This window comes from Ptychodera flava, chromosome 19 (assembly GCF_041260155.1).
Source record: "Ptychodera flava strain L36383 chromosome 19, AS_Pfla_20210202, whole genome shotgun sequence".
NCBI lineage: Eukaryota > Metazoa > Hemichordata > Enteropneusta > Ptychoderidae > Ptychodera > Ptychodera flava.
The window spans coordinates 18,468,257-18,486,266 of record NC_091946.1 but is presented as its reverse complement, the minus strand read 5'-3'; the positions used below and the strand labels follow the sequence as shown (position 1 = coordinate 18,486,266).

The 18,010-nt window shown below is 37.5% G+C and overlaps 1 protein-coding gene across 1 annotated transcript; it reads left to right on the top strand.

The window, feature by feature from the left end:
- The first annotated feature begins 2,585 nt into the window (after nt 1–2,585).
- Nucleotides 2,586–17,502, top strand: LOC139118071 (sulfotransferase 1B1-like). Its single transcript, XM_070681366.1, has 6 exons — nt 2,586–2,769; nt 4,505–4,764; nt 5,536–5,659; nt 6,627–6,721; nt 16,839–17,010; nt 17,393–17,502. The coding sequence occupies exons 1-6, from the start codon at nt 2,610–2,612 to the stop codon at nt 17,500–17,502; spliced, it is 921 nt and encodes a 306-aa protein (XP_070537467.1). The 5' UTR covers nt 2,586–2,609.
- The last annotated feature ends 508 nt before the right edge of the window (nt 17,503–18,010 follow it).

Genomic DNA, 18,010 nt, shown 5'->3' with positions numbered 1-18,010 from the left:
TTTATTTTGCATTATCTATCTTCATTCTAAAATGGCAAGGGTTGAAAGACTGACACTTAAAAAGATTATTAAAATCATGATTAGCAAAATTGAAATGCCTCTTATTCAAAATGTAAGAATTTTATTGCCAAACAAAGTAGTCTTTTGTATAGCATTTCAAGAACATAAGTGAAAATTTCAGAAAATTTGACCCGGCCAGAGTGGAGATAAATTCTTTTGAAATTGTGAAAAAGGGAGGAAAAAGAAGCCCGGAAATAGGGTGATTTGCTCACATTTGCATAAATTAACACTTCTTTATCACGCAACTTACTACTTGACATGCTAAAAGGTAAACCAAACCAATATTTTAATCTTAGGTTAACAAATTAATTAACATTGAATGAATACTTTCAAAACAATGATTTTTGAGCAAAATACGCTGTGTTGGGTGCAGCGCCCTCCTAAATTATTGGCATGACATGACAAATAAATATTAAAGCAAAAGAGAGAAAACAATGTTGGTATATTTGGTATCTACATTCCACAATGCTTTTGATGTAATTTGAGGACCGAATCAAAACCTGCCTTTGGTTTCTTGGTAAAAAGCTGTGTTCCAGATATGTCTGGCAGCAGATGAGTTGGTATCCTTCTCAGGGAACACTCGGGAACCGACTCTAATATCACTTGACAAATTGAAGGGAAATCCGTGATGCCATCTTGAATCATTTCGGGGTGAGTGGATGGACCAATTTCTACCAAGGGAACCTTTCCATGAGCGATCTTTCCTTGAGTATGTCAATGTTATCGATATTCTGGATAGCGTCGATGATTTCCAGTGTCCGGTTAATTCCTATGAGAGATTGGGACAGATACGGCGTTTCATTAAAAGTAGAATTCGCCTCGTGGTCATATATAGTCGGCCTCGGACTCTCAATTATTTTATAATACTTTTGTGATCTATTGCTTACAGAGGCTAATTTTGCAGCTTATTGAGTGAAAACATTTTTCAACATCTTATTTTTTTGAAAGTCAAACATTTGATAATTTCCCCCGTAAGAGTGAACACCAGGATGGCGGCTATTTTGAGTTTCATGTTTCGGTCATTTTTTTCACTTGTACCAAACTTTAACGGTGACTCCCCCGCCCACCAAGATTGTTATTGTTGGTTTTGAAACAGAACAGGTGAAAGTTCCCTTGAGGTAAGTTGAAACAAATGTTTAAGTCTTCCACTTTTAAGGCGAACACTGCCTTGAATCATAACCTTTCTGCTTTAGTACTTTGTACAGTCTGACTCGGATCACTGCGTGCTTTGCGAATTCGCAGAACAGGTTGTGCAATCTGACTAGATTCTTTCATATCGGGGCCACTAGTGCGTAACACGCGTTGCCTTGGTGTGCTCCTTTTTTCAGAATCTTGACAGTTCAAAGAAGAGAGTTTGGATTGATTCTGAAGATTCCAATCTTAGGGAGTCTGTGTGGACGGGATCTGTCTTTTGCCCCCTGCTCCGGTTAACTGTAAATTGGACTTTTTTCCCTCTGCTGAGGTACACTACATGCAGCCCAATCACTATTAATAGGCTTATTATTGAGTTTTTCTCAGTTTTCTCTGTCACTATCAGTCCCTCTCCTTTTCTTCATGCTCTGACTGATCGTAGTAAATAAAATAAATGACTATATAGCCTAACCTATAGCCTCTTGACCCTTTATTTATCTTACACCCCATTACAAGGACGCTTATCTCTCATATACACATCTTGTAATTAATTAGTCAACACAACTAATTATGCTAATCCGTGGACTTATCAAGGGTTGGTCAACATTGCAAAGATAGAGATGTAAATGAAAAAGGAGTTTTATGTAACCTTTCCCATCTTTCGCGATGTTGACTAACCCATAAACTGCCTGATAAGTCCACGGACTAGCATAATTAGTCATGTTGACTATTATTACAAGATGTGTGTATATGAGAAATAAACGTCCTTGTAATGCGGTGTAAAATAAATAAAGAGTCGAGGGGCTAGGTTAGGCTATAAAGCCATTTATTTTTATTTACTACGATCAGTCAGAGTATGAAGAAAAGGAGAAGAACTGATAGAGAAAACTGAGAAAAACTCAATAATAAGCTTATTAATAGTGATTGGGCCGCCTGTGGGTACACTGGGCGAAGCAATGGTAGGAGCTAATTTGCATGCATGGCGAACCAGTCTCAACAAAGTGGAGCTAGTGCTTGCTGCGTGAAAGTTTGAATCTCTCTCTCTCTCTCTCTCTCTCTCTCTCTCTCTCTCTCTCTCTCTCTCTCTCTCTCTCTCTCTCTCTCTCTCTCTCTCTCTCTCTCTCTCCACCATTGATACCAAAAGTTTCGTAGAAATTCAGTCAAAATTTCAAAGCACTTTGCTTGCGTAGGCGTTTGCGGGTAACATCTTGCTTGTGACTTCACATTTGGAGAGTCGGTCGAAGGTCAGGAGTTGGTGTGACAGGGTCGACGGTTTATTGTTTTGGCATAAAAAATCGCTTTCTGGGTTGATTGTTCATTCTGGCGCTGGGTACACAGTCGCACTGACCTCCCTCTATAAAGTAGCCGTGTCTATTTTTACAGTGTAGATTCAGTTGAACTATTCCTGGACAACAAATATGGATGAAGAACTCAAAAAGGCGGCGTTGAAGAAGTGTTATTTCATGAGGCCAGACTTGGTGATGGCAGGAATCATGGAAAAGAACAACATCCTAACGAACGTGAAGAACTTCCAAGTTCGCGACGATGATGTCTTTTTGGTGACCTATCCAAAGGCAGGTAAGATCACCTAATGAACCCTTGGAGGAAATCCAATGTTGTAGAGCTCGATTGGATTATTGCTGCACGTCGCTCAACAATACCGGCAATCAAAGCTGTCTTCGTTTACCGTTCATGGTTTGTAGCTTATATGACATTTTAGGAGCAGTTATATAGGCCTAAATCAGGGGCTAACTGTTGTGGAGTGTGTTTACATATAAGAAGCCGAGAAAATGTACTTTTTCTTGAGAGTTTATCGTTTTTCGGGTTAAGCAGGACAAGGTGCCCAAGGCCCGGTACGACGGGTGTATTGCTGATAAGTTTGGAAATACGACGACTTTTGCCATTTGTTTATGCTTTACGATGATTTAACCCGTCGTAAACGAAATTGACATAATTATTTTAGTATGTTCGTTACAACAACGAAAATATTTGAAAGTATTTTATCATTCTTGCATTCTCTATGACCCCTTTGTCGGTTTTTTCGACCCTTTAACCTTCCCGTGTCATGTCAAATCAATCCACTGTGACCTCAGGCCCCCGGTCTACTTGCCTTACCGAGAGTCTAGAAGAGCAAATTTCCGAACTCGAAATTTTGGTTTTAAATTCCCCATGCAAAATGAATTGCCTAAATAGGCCGTTGGAAGTTTAACCTGCGATCAGCCTGAGGTTTTGAACTACAAATTGCCAAAAACACTGTCAGCAGTGCACGGATGTAGACACGGGTTTGAAAGCGTAACCCTGGCCAGTGGTTTAGGCGAATAATCAAAATACATCGACAACTGCTTATACGCGACGAGTTTCGTTCGCCATGCGTGCGTGTTTCAAATATTCGCACACTCTAGCTGCAAGTTTAGTTGAGTTTAGCATGTTTGTCTTGGCGGATAAAAGCATGCGGTTACGTCACGTGACTCTCAAAACTGTATCAGTCTTATCCAGGACACTGGCCCACTTTGCAAAGAGGACGTGACTTTTGCGGTAGAGCTTCTTTCTGGTTGCTTTCCAGATGATTCGTAAAGCCTATGACTCTTCACCAACATCTTCGTACACTAGTGGTAGAATCAGCCTCTGCTGGGACAGATATTCAGTCAAATTTTTATGATACCCTTCCGGTCGTAATGTGGGGGCTAATTCTGAAGCTCATAGAGTGAATGAAGTTTTCGATGTCTTATTTTTGTAAAAAACAAAAACAAAAAAATAATATAACCCTTTGAGTTACAGATATGGTGGTAATTTTGCATTTCAAGTGCCCGTAACGTGGGTGATTTGTTTTTTCTTGTACCAAAATTTTCACTGTGACTCCTCGATTTTCGTTCTTGATTTTGAAAAGAGAGTCTTTGAAAGTTTCATTGAGAAAAACATTGAACAGAGGCTTAAGTCTTTCAGTCTCGAGGCGCTTTATACTTGTACTCAGGACAAGCTGCAAGGGAACAACCTTTTAATGTTACGTTTTTTGCCTTTTATCCGCCGGGCGCGAATAATGAGTTTTTAAAGTTGGTATATTCAACAATCTCCAAAGTCAAAGGCAAGGGACTTTATGACCAACGTACAGCTATCAGCATAGCAACTATATCTAATTTGTTTGCTCGGATTTTTGAATATGAATTAAAGTTTGGTTAAGAAAGTTCAATTGCACTCGTCTCGCGATTAAAAACTAGGCGACGCAAAGACACAAAGACAAAGGGTAAGGACGTGTTATATTCGTCATATGGTGAGCATATTGTCAGCGAAGGAATCAAATTATTTTTCATTCCAGGTACAAACTGGACATGTGAAATTCTGGATGCCATTCTGAACATCGACAACCTGGAAGTCCTCAAGACGAGGTCTATATTCGAGAAAATTCCAATGCTGGAACTCGGACCCTCAATTCATCCAGACCTGGTGGCGGACGGTATAGAGGACATACCGTCCAACATAAAAGCTATACTCGACCCATTCCCGTCACCGAGAAGAATACCTACTCATCTGCTACCGGAGTACTGCCCAGACCAACTGTTCATTAAGAAACCTAAGGTATAAACTCCTCACATTCATCTGGAAATCTTATTTTAAAGAAATGATGCCTTGTAAAATGACAAATTATGAAACAACAACACAAACACAAACGCATATACACTATAGCCAATATATGTGTTTATATCCTCTATCATAAGGCGCATGTTGGGGTTCTTTTTTTGGTTTTTTGTTTCCTTTTGTTTGTTTGTCCGTTATGGATTTTGAAGGGGGATATGCAAGTTACATCACAGAGTCTAGAATCTTCGTGGTTGCAAACGCTAGTGCTAGGATACGAGTAACTGTTCTTCTAACGGCATGGTAGTGCTAGTGTAAGGGAAGAAAATTATGATGAATTACTTAAATAAAGGCCAAGTTCATAGGGCTTTGCGGGCGGTTTTTCCAAGAAATTTGAGTTGAAAAATGAATTTGATAGACTTTTGCAAATAAACCTCTGTTACTTCCAATAAAATAATTAAATTTATCAAAACTTTTATACTCTGCAAGTAATACGTGATACACTGCACTTTACTTAGATCAGTATACAGTGAGCTGCCGTTAATGTTAGTCAAGACAGGAAAGCAGTTTTTAAAATGATAACACTGCATAAATTTCTATCAAACGTCTCAATTGTCGTCGCTTCGACAGGTAACAAAAAGCCGGAAAAGAAAAAAGAACCAAACATCTGTACTTGACATTAATCATTGTCATTGTATTATGTGCAATTTTAGGTTAATCCTTTTTTTCATTTGTTTCTGCCATATAAATTTCTTCTTTTTTTCTCTTTCTCAGACTGTTCTCGTCGACAGAAATCCGAAGGACTGTTTAATTTCCCTGTTAGGGTGGCACGCTTCAACACGCTTTCTATCCCCCTTGGAGTGGAACGAATTGTATGAGATATACATGAACGGACTCAGTAAGTCTGTTGAGAGTTGTATATATGTAGAAGGGAATTGTTGGCGACAGTTCGCTCATCAAGTGGTATCAGTACGTTCCTGCCTTGGGCAATGGTGGGTCTGCAAGGTGACCGATTCAGTGCTGTAAAGTCTGGAGGCATTTTGTGTGCATTTTCTTTAGAGTTCAGATTTTTATTTGGTGTGTCATTCGTGCTTTGAATACATGTGTACAGCAATATTGTGTCTGTTTGTGTTTGTGTTTGTGTTTGGTTCTCTGTCACTGTACCTGTCTATCTATGTCTATGTCTCTTTCTGGCTGTCTGTCTATCTGACTGTCTATCTGTCTGTCTGTTTCTTTGTTTCTGATTATCAGATCTGTCTGTCTTCTGTCTGTCTATTTCTGTCTCTCTCTCTCTCTCTCTCTCTCTCTCTCTCTCTCTCTCTCTCTCTCTCTCTCTCTCTCTCTCTCTCTCATACACACATATTATGAAAGTAAATAACGCATTGATTTTCTACCTACGTGTATCAAAACTTGAAACCTTTGCTTTGTGATTAAACCTTATTTATCATTCCCGGAAGTGGCTGTCGTTTACATAAGCAACGCAACGTTAATATTGTCAGTGATTATCTCAATAAGGATTTATTTCCGGGATCTAGATGAAAAAGAACCTGCTATTCTAACTTCAGACTGCCGTGTAAAGGACTGAGAAAGGAGCCCCTACAATTTCTACACTCTTTGTCGGGTGCAAAAAGTGTAGACATTATGGGGCTTCTTTCTCAGTCCATTACACGGCAGTTTTAAGTTTAAAGGCTGGGTTTACAATTTTTGCAACCGACAGTGTACTCGCTTACATTTGATCTTCAGTGTCGCCTGGAAAGTGAAAGACGTTGCTTGTCTTTCAGTTCAACTCTGTTGATCATTTGGAAATTCAGCAATCTTGCCTGCTTAGATTGTCTCTGACAAACTATATATCTTTGTCTTGGCAGGTGCGTATGGACCTTACCATTCTTTTATTAAATCTTGGGCGAAATACGAAAACGAACCATGGCTTTTATGGATGAAATACGAAGACTTAAAGCAGGTAATAATGCTATCATAATTACATTAAAACACCAAATCAACAATAATCAATGACAATAAACAATTATCACTTCACTTGGCTATAGTATATGCATATATATATATATATATATATATATATATTATATATATATATATATATATATATATATATATATATATATTTATTTATTTATTTATTTATTTATTTATTTATATACGTAAATTTGAGATGTACAGATAGCTCCCAGTGTTGTTCGTAGCGTGGTTTGGTAATAGCGGATGAATAAAATTGCAACCGTCTACTGATCTGCTTGTATATCTTCTGTTTATTCTGTTGGTAATTTTGATACAACGTTTCGTCCTAAAAGTAGGACTTCATCAGGTTGAAGATGTCTACAAGGGAGAATACAGACAAATACAGAACAGTGTGAGGATAGTGTTGATCCTAATTAAATGCTTAACTTACTTTATAGGCTGAGTAAATTAGAAAGTTACAAAGGATATAGAATATGACAATTCGTACCGTTTATGTGTGGCGCAGATGGAAAGTCGCAATTCAAAATTGGCGGTAATGGTTATTTATAGTGCCTGTCCGAGGGCGCTGTGATCAATTGTCATTTAAATTACTTTTAGCTAAGAATTATTGTTATAATTATTATTATTGGTGGATTTGGAAGGGCAGGTTTGCAGCGAGTTGATTTGTGTAAGATATCGAAGTGGGAATTGATAATTTGTTTGATGTTGGGGTGGTGTGGATTAAACGTTGTTACTAATGGTATGCGTGACTGGTCTTGTTTTGATTTATACTGCACTAGGGTGTCACGGGATATTTGTTTGGCGCGATGTATTTGATCATCTACGAGATTGTCGGGATAGCCACGTTTAACGAGTGATGCTTTCAGCTCATTTAAGCGAACATCCCGCCAGTCCTTTTTTGGAGCAGATGCGGCAGATACGCAACGCCAGGCCGTATGGAATGCCTGTTTTTGTATGCCTAGGGTGACCACCACAGACTCTTAACAATCTCAAGAGATCTGCAGAACGACTCATATCCTTTACATCACAAAGTTGAACTTTACGCCTCTATAAACGTAAAAGTGTGGTTCCAAAGGGACTAAAAATCAAGCTGAAACCGAATCTGCCAAGAAGCTCGACAGCTTCCACGAGAAATGGCATAGAGAAATACACAAGACAACAATCACTCTACAAAATATGTTGATCAAGGAATGCAGGCGTCTAGCAGCCGATTACTACAAAAATGTCGACGACATCATCTCAACACTGAAAGAACAATGTCAACCTGATGCTTTGTCAGCTATCTGCGATGAACTCAAACAATGGGAAACCGACATGGTGCGAAGAATTACTGACACTAAACAACGAAAACTTCACCGAGATGGCATCAACGTCAAACTCGAGCTCTCCGATCATCGATTCTATCAGTATATTTATAAACGGTTTGAAAGCCCGCCAACAACCGAGTATGTAAACAGGAACTCACAAACTTCTGAACCCAGTACTGACAACACTCAATTGTACCCATCCACCGTTATAAACTTATCCAGTGTTCCTCTCAGCGAAGCCGAGGTAAGTCTCCTAGAAAAAGGACTCACGCTCTGTCCCACCCCCACCAAAGCAAACACAATCCAGCTAGATACAGATATGACTTCTTTCTATCGTCGTCTGCGCCTCACAGAATTTTTTCATACTGACGACGACTCTCAACTGACCAAGGATCTAAATCCGTTTTGCAAAAAAAGTAATTTCACGCCACCCCCAATCGTGACCCTTTTCTGGAGACTTATATCGCCTTTGTCAACGATGATATAAATAATCAACCCTATATTAATAAGTTCAGGGACAACCTAAATGAACTAGAGAGAGATGCATTGACAAATTTAAGACAAAGACCAGATTTAGTAATCAAACCAGCGGACAAAGGTTCATCCACTGTGGTCATGAATAAGACCGATTACATCGCAGAAGCAGACAAAATCCTGAACAACCCCAAACATTATCAACGACTTCGATCAGACCCCACTGACAAAATCAACAAAATCATAACAAACGCAATAGAAGAAGAATACAAAGAGGGGAATTTAACCAAAGAAACCAAAGATTATTTAATCTGCACCAACCCACCCCCTGGCAAATTTTACATTTTACCCAAAATACACAAACCTGGTATACTTTTCCGTCCGATAATCTCTACTATAAATCACCCTACTCAAAAGATTTCAGAGTTTGTAGATCACTTTCTCCAACCACTTGTTTCCAAGCTTCCATCCCACATCAAAGATACAACTCACTTTCTACAGAGACTAAGAAATCTAGGGAAAGTTCCAAAAGGTAGTACCTTGGCCACATTTGATGTAACATCCCTCTACTCTAACATTCCTATCGATGAAGGAATCAAAGCATGTGAAATTGCCCTGGAAAACCGCAAAGAAAGAACCCGCCAACAAAAACCATAATCAAATTCCGCACCCTCATTTTGCATAACAATAATTTCAACTTCAATGGTCAACATTATTTACAAATATTTGGCACATCGATGGGTCAAAAGATGGCTCCAAGTTATGCAAACATTTTCATGGGCCAACTGGAATCAAAAATCTTAGCACAAACACCTCACAAACCACTTGACTGGGCTAGATTTATTGATGATGTCAATTCCATATGGTCATGTGACCGATCAATAATTACCGCGTTCTTTACATTTATCAACGACGTTCACCCTACCATCAAATTCACTATGACCGTCTCTAACACTTCTGTCCCCTTTCTTGATGTTACACAGCACGTTGACCCAGATGGTAACATAGAAACAGACCTTTACAAAAAGTCGACCGACACCAATCAATATTTGCTATTCACCCTAGGCATACAAAAACAGGCATTCCATACGGCCTGGCGTTGCGTATCTGCCGCATCTGCTCCAAAAAGGACTGGCGGGATGTTCGCTTAAATGAGCTGAAAGCATCACTCGTTAAACGTGGCTATCCCGACAATCTCGTAGATGATCAAATACATCGCCAAACAAATATCCCGTGACACCCTACTGCAGTATAAATCAAAACAAGACCAGTCACGCATACCATTAGTAACAACGTTTAATCCACACCACCCAAACATCAAACAAATTGTCAATTCCCACTTCGATATCTTACACAAATCAACTCGCGGCAAAACTGCCCTTCCAAATCCACCAATAATAGCTCATAGACGAAGCCATAATCTACGAGACCTCTTGGTCCATAGCGACATACAACAGTCAAAACTTCCAGCAGGTTTCTACAATGCGGTTCAAACAGAGGTTGTAACATCTGCAAGTACTCCACTAATGCCACGCAATTTCAAAGTCACGTAACAAACTCCGTTTACACCATCAAACATAACATTACTTGCAAATCCAACCTGGTCTATCTAATCACATGCAACAGATGCAATAAACAGTATGTTGGAGAAACTAAAACAGAATTTCGCCTCAGGTTCAATAACCATCTATCAACCATAAGACTCAAAACTAACACTCCCGATTCATTTCAACGAAAATCAACACACCATTCACGACGTTTCAATAATAGGGATTATTAAATTAATAAACAAGATGACACGCTTCGCAAGAAAATCCATCTGGATTTCAAAACTGGGTACATTGTCACCAAATGGCCTCAACATTCTTAGCTAGCTTAGCCCTCGGACAGGCACTATAAATAACCATTACCGCCAATTTTGAATTGTCACTTTCCATCTGCGCCACACATAAACGGTAAGAATTGTCATATTCTATATCCTTTGAAACTTTCTAATTTACTCAGCCTATAAAGTAAGTTAAGCATTTACTTAGGATCAACACTATCCTTACAGTGTTCTGTATTTGTCTGTATTCTCCCTTGTAGACATCTTCAACCTGATATATATATATATATATATATATATATATATATATATATATATATATATATATATATATATATATAATATCACAGTTAGATATACTATAATTATGTAATAATTATATATATATATATAATATCACAGTTAGATATTCTATAATTATGTAATAATTATATATATATATATATATATATATATATATATATATATATATATATATATAGATATATCTGAGACAGAGAAAAGATTGTTTTTTCTGTCCTACAACACAAAGATTACCAACAGAAATACCATCAATGGTACGGTTACATATTGGATATAATAGACACTGAACTATACAAACAGCCAACTAAGCAATCAGTAACTCCAACTAAAAATACCTGTGTAGTATATTACGGGAATAAGGGTCTCGATGATATCAACCTTTCGAAGATCTTTAATCAACGTGATATTCATCAATACCTACCAAGAGAAATGAAAGAGGATGATGATGGACCTCGAGTGACATACAGACTAGTTAAACCTATTCGTAATAATATCTTCAACTACTAGTCCGGGGTCAATTGTCATTCCGTGTGTTTTGAGTGAAGATTTTTGCAAACCTAGCTCATCGATTTACTTAATGGCCAAGTTTTTCAAAAAAAATTGTTGGCATTTTTTCTGACAACTCTGAAGGTCATTTCAAAGTCATTTCCTTAAAATCGACAAAAATCGTTTTTTCTTAGCCATGAAAAGACTTTATGGCCGGTTTGCAACCATATTAATTTTGGAAACATGCATTTTGATGTGAATTATTCCTTACGATCATTAAAATTGAAGTTTTTTGAAAAAAAAACCGGTTATTGTATTAAAAATATATAGAACTACTTTACCAAAGGTCAATTGAAAGTCAGTATGAAATTTCTTTCTAGATATGCCTCCCATATCTTAAAACATCACGCTGATTATCTTGTATACAATTTCAGATTCATAAAACTTATACAACATTCTCAGGAAGTCATATGTCTAACATTTCTTGTCAAAGGTCATAGACTTTTAATGCCATAATCTCTAATCTGAAGAAAGTTTTGTTATAAAAGTAATACTGTTTTCAAAAAAACAGAAGATTTTCATGCTTAAGTTGTTAATCATTATCAAAATCATCAACAAAAGTGTCACTTATACGAGGTGAACAGTTCGGACAATAATTTTCATCAGCCTCACAGTGACACATTTCCGTACATGTGATGTCATTGCATTCGTCTTGCAAGAGCAGATATTTGTTTTGTATATATTTTGTTTACAAGAATATCTGATCAAATGCACAACAGCTTCAGGGAAAGGAGGAAGCATGCTTACTATGGATATGAATGTGTTTTCCTCCAGCTTCCATTGTTAGTTTGCTGGAGGTGGCAAGTCAAATAGGCAATGATGTCATTTTCCAGATCATTGTTTGATAATGGGCTCTGAGAATTGCTTGGGTAAGACTGCCTTTGGTTGGTGTACATCTTGAAAATGATATTGCTTTTCACAAAATTTTGGCAGCTTTGAACAGTACTCTTACATTGTCCTCTGTACTTTCCTCAGCAACTCCCTGTATTGCCGCATCTTTAGTAGCATTTAGCAAAACCAATTCTGGTTTACTGTGTCGTGCAGATTTTCCAAATTCCATACTTTTATGTGATCAGTTATAATTTTCGTTAATTTCCTATTTCCAATTGATGGGTTCACAATTCCATGTTCCTTACGTATTGCCAAATATGAGTCATGTACTTCACCCAGGTTTAAAACTGAACCTTCAGTTTAAGAATTTTCCAACAAGGAAACAATTGATATCTGCAGCAAGCATGGTGGTTTTTATCATTACCGACATTTGCAGATCCAGTCTCACACAATGGGTCTGCATTTGTGGTTTAAATTTCGCAGTACATTTTCAATGTTTTTGGTCCAACATCTTTTGTGATTGATAGTTAATGTCAATGGCTCTAGCATCCTTTGGATCTTTTCCACCACTGAGTCTGAATTTTAACAAGTCTGATTTTCCTTTTTTACTGCTTTTTGTGGTTTTTTCCCCAGCATTGAATGAAGAAACCTCATGGAGAGGACCCAAAGGAAATATATATTGTTGACAGACAAAAGAAATGCTTTTGTCGTATGTACTAGCTGATGATCTAGTGAAAGCAACTTTATAGGTTCAGATGAACCAGCGCTTTACATGGTAGATGAGAGTAAAGTTGGTGTACAGGTCGTCCACGAGCTAAACTTATTAATACAGAGCTATCACCTTGCTCTAACGCTTTTTCATAGCGCAATTTTGCTCACTGGAATAGAGCTTTGTGGCAAGTATTTAAAAAGCATTCCCTATATGCCAGCAAGCACCACAATCTCGAAGGGAAGAGGAATCATCATCCTTGAGTCTTGAACATATTCTTGGAAAGACATCATCAAAAAATTCACCTCTCTGGTGAACAAACTCCAGAACTGTGTCGTATTCAGTGGAATATGTGACACAAGCTCATCACTTGCTTCCTGACATATCAGGCATAACGTCCTCTTTTCGGAGGAATGAAATGCTTTTTTACTGAAAGTTTTGACGAAGTTATTAGCATGCAATGTCAGTTATGTGAAATATGTATATGTGAAATGCAACCACTAAATGTCAAGATTCCGTGACAATAAAATATCGAGTAAATGGCCTTTGAATAACGGTTTCTGAGAAACTACTAACACCGTATGTCACTAATCTCGTCGTTTTTAACCCTAAATAATCTACGGACTTCCAGTGTCTCACAATAAAGGATCAACCATTGTTAATGAATCATTTTTCGTACTCAGTATCAATATTTTAACAATGGGTGTCTTGGTAAGTACAACATTGTGCATACTAGAGTTGATTTTGAAAAGCCACAAGTAATAGCCTTTATTCCTCAGCGCAGAGGCTTAGTTTTGATAAATGGCTTCTGCATGTAGCCTATAGCAACAAGTCTCTAATCCCTGCTATTGTTAGCAAAAGTACAAATCATTTTATATGACTTGGAGAGAAATACGAGGAAAAGGGATGACTTACTCTCACAAGCAAAGAGTACACACTGCTAGCTGCACAGCAATCCTGTCTACACTAGTGAAATTTTGCACAGAGGTCTGGAATTTACAACCTACCAGAGTTGATAATACTGCGGATGGCTTACGCCGAGATGCAGGGAAATTTATGATGTAGTTGTCAAGCACAGTTCATGTCAAAAACCGATCTGTGTCATTATTTAACACAGTGCATGGAAAAAGATACTGTACAACAGCTACTGCAATACAAGCAAATCCTTGTAATTGCTTATAAATTCATATAAAATGGTAAAAAAACAAAAACAATAGGGTTTTTTAAATCTTTTATGAGCTGTGAAGTTCCCTTCCACCACTGAAGGTATTATAAAGTAGTTTGGTCAATGATTATAGCCAATTTGTATGGACTACAATGCTTAATCAATGGAATTTGCAGAGTAACGAATGACCTTGAATTTGACCTTGACAAAGTGGAAAGAAAAAATGCCAACAATGTTTTTTGGACTCTCCAGATATTAAGGAAAAAAATGATATATGTTGACAAGAGTCTTCACGAAATGCACAAGGAAGCCAAAATCACGACAAGTGACCCCGGACTATACAAACAAACAGTTGAAAGTATAAACATCTCAGAAGACGAATGCCTATCTGACACTGAAAGTTGTGACTGTCAACATTCTCAGTTCTGTGATCCGAATCACAGACATATTGTAACAGGGGATCTCAGGATTGTTGAAAATGCCAGGTTAAGGAAATTGTTATCCAAGGGACCTAATTTTAGGGAGCCAAGGACAGTCAATTATTCTCAGTGTGTTAGGTTTATTGAGTCATCTCTCAAGGACTTCATTCCATCCATGGCCGCCAAATATGATGTTGACATCACAACTTTCGATGAATGGAAAAGTAAGGTGATGGATGCGGTAAATGAAAGTGTTCAAAAATTGAAGAAACGTAAAAAACCAAAGGAAAACATCTCCAGTACTTAAAGACCCTACGGCAGTCGCCTATCTCGAAAACCTACACCGTAAACATGTTGTGGTACCAATAGATAAAGCTGCAAACAATATTGCATTTGTGTGCAAATCATTCTATATAAAGCGTCTCCTTACTGAAGTGGGTATTATGAACGGAGGGTCAGACACATGCACAATATCAACAAAAGATGTGACATCTGTTATCACGAACAACATTGCAGTATGTGACAGATTTGGACTTAAAGTATCAGAGAAAGAACAATAACTACCACTAATGTACTGGATGCCCAAGATGCATAATAACCCCTCCGGAGCTCGCTTTATTGTAGCATCAAGCACTTGCAGCACTAAACCACTCAGTAAAGCGGTTTCTAGTGTCTTTAAATTAATTTTTGAGCAAGTACACAGATTCCATCTAAAAAGTAAATTTTACAGCAACATCAAAACTTTCTTGGTTGTGAAAAATTCTTTTCCGGTAATTGAAAAGTTGAACGTCATCAACTCTAGGAAAAAGGCCAAATGCATCTCAACATTCGATTTCAGTACACTAGACACCAAAATTGAACATAAGGATCTACTGAAAGAATTGTACAACGTAGTTGACTTTGTATTTGAGGGTGGAAATAAACGATATATTGATTTCTCTTCTTCTAAGGCATTTTGGCGCAAAGAGAAACAAAGCCTTTGTTTTTCTCAGGCATCACTAAAGTCTGCTATAAAACATCTCAGAGTTGAAAGCTATTTCCAGATTGGCAACATAGTCCTTTTACAAAACACAGGCATTCCTATGGGTATTGATTCAGCACCATTTTGGGCAAATTCATATCTACACAGGCATGAGTATCGATTCATGTCAAGACTCATTCATACCGATATAGCTCGTGCTCGGAAATTTCATGGATGCGCACGATTCATCGATGACGTATGTCTTCTAAATGATGGTAGAGAGTTTTGAAGATCATACAAGAAAATATATCCTGCAGAGCTCACGTTGAAATGTGAGCATAATGGACAACATGCTACTTTTCTCGAATTGGACATATCTATAGTAGGTGGAATATTCGTCTATAAACTCTTTGACAAGCGCGATGATCTCAAGTTTTCTATAGTGCGAATGCCAGATTGCGAAAGTAACATCCCTTCGTATATTTTTTATGGCACTGTATTGTCAGAATATCTTCGCATTGCTCGCGCAACACTTCTAATAGAAGATTTTCTTTCAAGAGTTGCAATCCTGTACAACAGTATGATGTCTCAAGGAGAATAACAGCCTAAAATTATCAGACAGTTTTATAAAGCTATGTCAAGACATCCTCAACTGTTTGAAAACTTCAATATAACACCGAAAGACATCATATATAACATAAGACTCAGGTAAGGTGTAGTGGTACCTGATCAGTACTGCTTGGGGAGCCAAGGCAGTTGACTGTATTGTTTTCAAATCCCCGAAACAGTCGCCTTGGTAAATAACTGATGAACACCTAAGCGATTTTGATGATGTTATTTCTTTGCTGTATATTAATTGTTATAAACTAATCCTGCTGATGTCATATCTTCATCATTCATATGACACAATCATAGAGAACCCATAATTATCTATTGCTTGCACTTGCATGACATTACTTTACATCATTGCTGTATTTATTTCCATCCGAGTGAATTTAAACTGTTTAACTACTTTTGAATATATATATATATATATATATATATATATATATATATATATATATATATATATATATATATATATATACTTAATATTCATACAAGCTTTACTTAACTAACATAATTATATCATTGCTTTGTACTTGAACGAATTTATGTGTTATTATTTAAAACGGTCTGCTTTTTGCATCGGGCATTGTAATTTAACACAAGGACATCTGTCATACATCGGTAAATTTAAGTTTCTCAACGTGATTTGTCCTCGAATGACTGAAAGGCGAGTGTGATGCACCTAATTTTGCACTTGCCGTGTTCTTACATAGTATTTATTGTTTTTATCGCTATGTGCTCTGTGATCAGATATCGAGCATCTGCGCGTATGTATGTATGTATGTATGTATGTATGTATGTATGTATGTATGTATGTATGTGTAAGAGTGAGAGTGTATATCTGTATTTATGTATGTATCTGTGTTGACATAAAACATATGTGGTCAGCACACGTTGGTCTTAAACGATGTTTGCACACAAGTATTGATTATTAATTTGTCTTTTTTTCAGAATCCTAAAGAATCGTTCAAAAAGATATCGACGTTTTTGGACAAAAATCTGACTGACTCGCAAATTGATGACGTGATGCGCGTCACTAGTTTTGACTACATGAAGAAAGCCATGGAAACTGTGAAAGGTCGGGATGCGTACCTGAATCCAAAAGGAGTTTGGCAGAGAAAAGGTAAAACCAACAATTTACCTGACAAACTCTTGCGTTATCATGTACTTCTACTATCACCATTCTGTAGCATTTTACCCACTTCATTTCTTATTCAGTGTTTCATCTAATGCGATCGATGGTCTTTCTTCCATTGCGTCAGTCCCTTATGCTTCGACCACTAAATCTTGGAACTAAGGAAGAGCGCAACGCCGAAGTGGAATTTTTTTTTCATTCCAAGATCCATTAAGTAGCATTTCTAAAAGATGATCTGTGGCATACATGCAATTATTTTATTATCCAGAAGTTCAAACATAATTTCCGGCCTACTGTCTTGCCAATTGTTGTAAAAAAACAAGCAGAAACAATAATTTAACTATATTTTCTACTACTTCTCAATTTTTAGGTGTCGTAGGCAATTGGAAGAATGTTTTCACCGTCGCCCAAAACGAGGCGTTCAACAAGCAGTACAACGAGGAGATGAAAGGCTACGAACATCTAAAATACAAGTTTTAAATGATGACATTCCGGAGTGTTCACACAAAGTAGACAAAATCATATCTTTGGTTTCAAGCAGAAATACTTTTATCTGCAATGTGTAATCAGAATACGTTTACCACTTCTTCCTCCCATTGTCAAGTTTTATGTTCCATTATCAACTCTGGCATTGCTATATATCAAGTACTGGTCATGGAGATTCCATGCAGCCCTTGCCTAAACTGCATAACCAAAGGCGATTAGTTGTTTTAGTGAAGCGAATAATCAAAATTAGCTATGTATAGACGCGAGTCACTATAAGCATGACGTATAAGCAGCGTGTGAGGGCGCCTTAGCTGAAATTGGATGGTCATACATGAGTGGTTGTTATATTATATAGGGCTCAGCCCTTGGTGTCGCGCCAGGGGTTAAGATTGGCAATGTTATTTGTATTGACTCATGATAAAATAGAATTAATTGTTACTTCATATACGTTTGTATGGCAACTATGCCCAGTTGCCTTCACGTACGTACCCGACGCCAAACC

Excerpts from the sequence above, each read along its gene's own strand:
- LOC139118071 (XM_070681366.1), top strand. The coding sequence starts at position 2,610 with ATGGATGAAGAACTCAAAAAGGCGGCGTTGAAGAAGTGTTATTTCATG. Across the intron at positions 5,660-6,626 it reads GATATACATGAACGGACTCA|GTGCGTATGGACCTTACCAT; the intron begins GTAAGTCTGTTG and ends TTGTCTTGGCAG. Across the intron at positions 6,722-16,838 it reads AATACGAAGACTTAAAGCAG|AATCCTAAAGAATCGTTCAA; the intron begins GTAATAATGCTA and ends TCTTTTTTTCAG.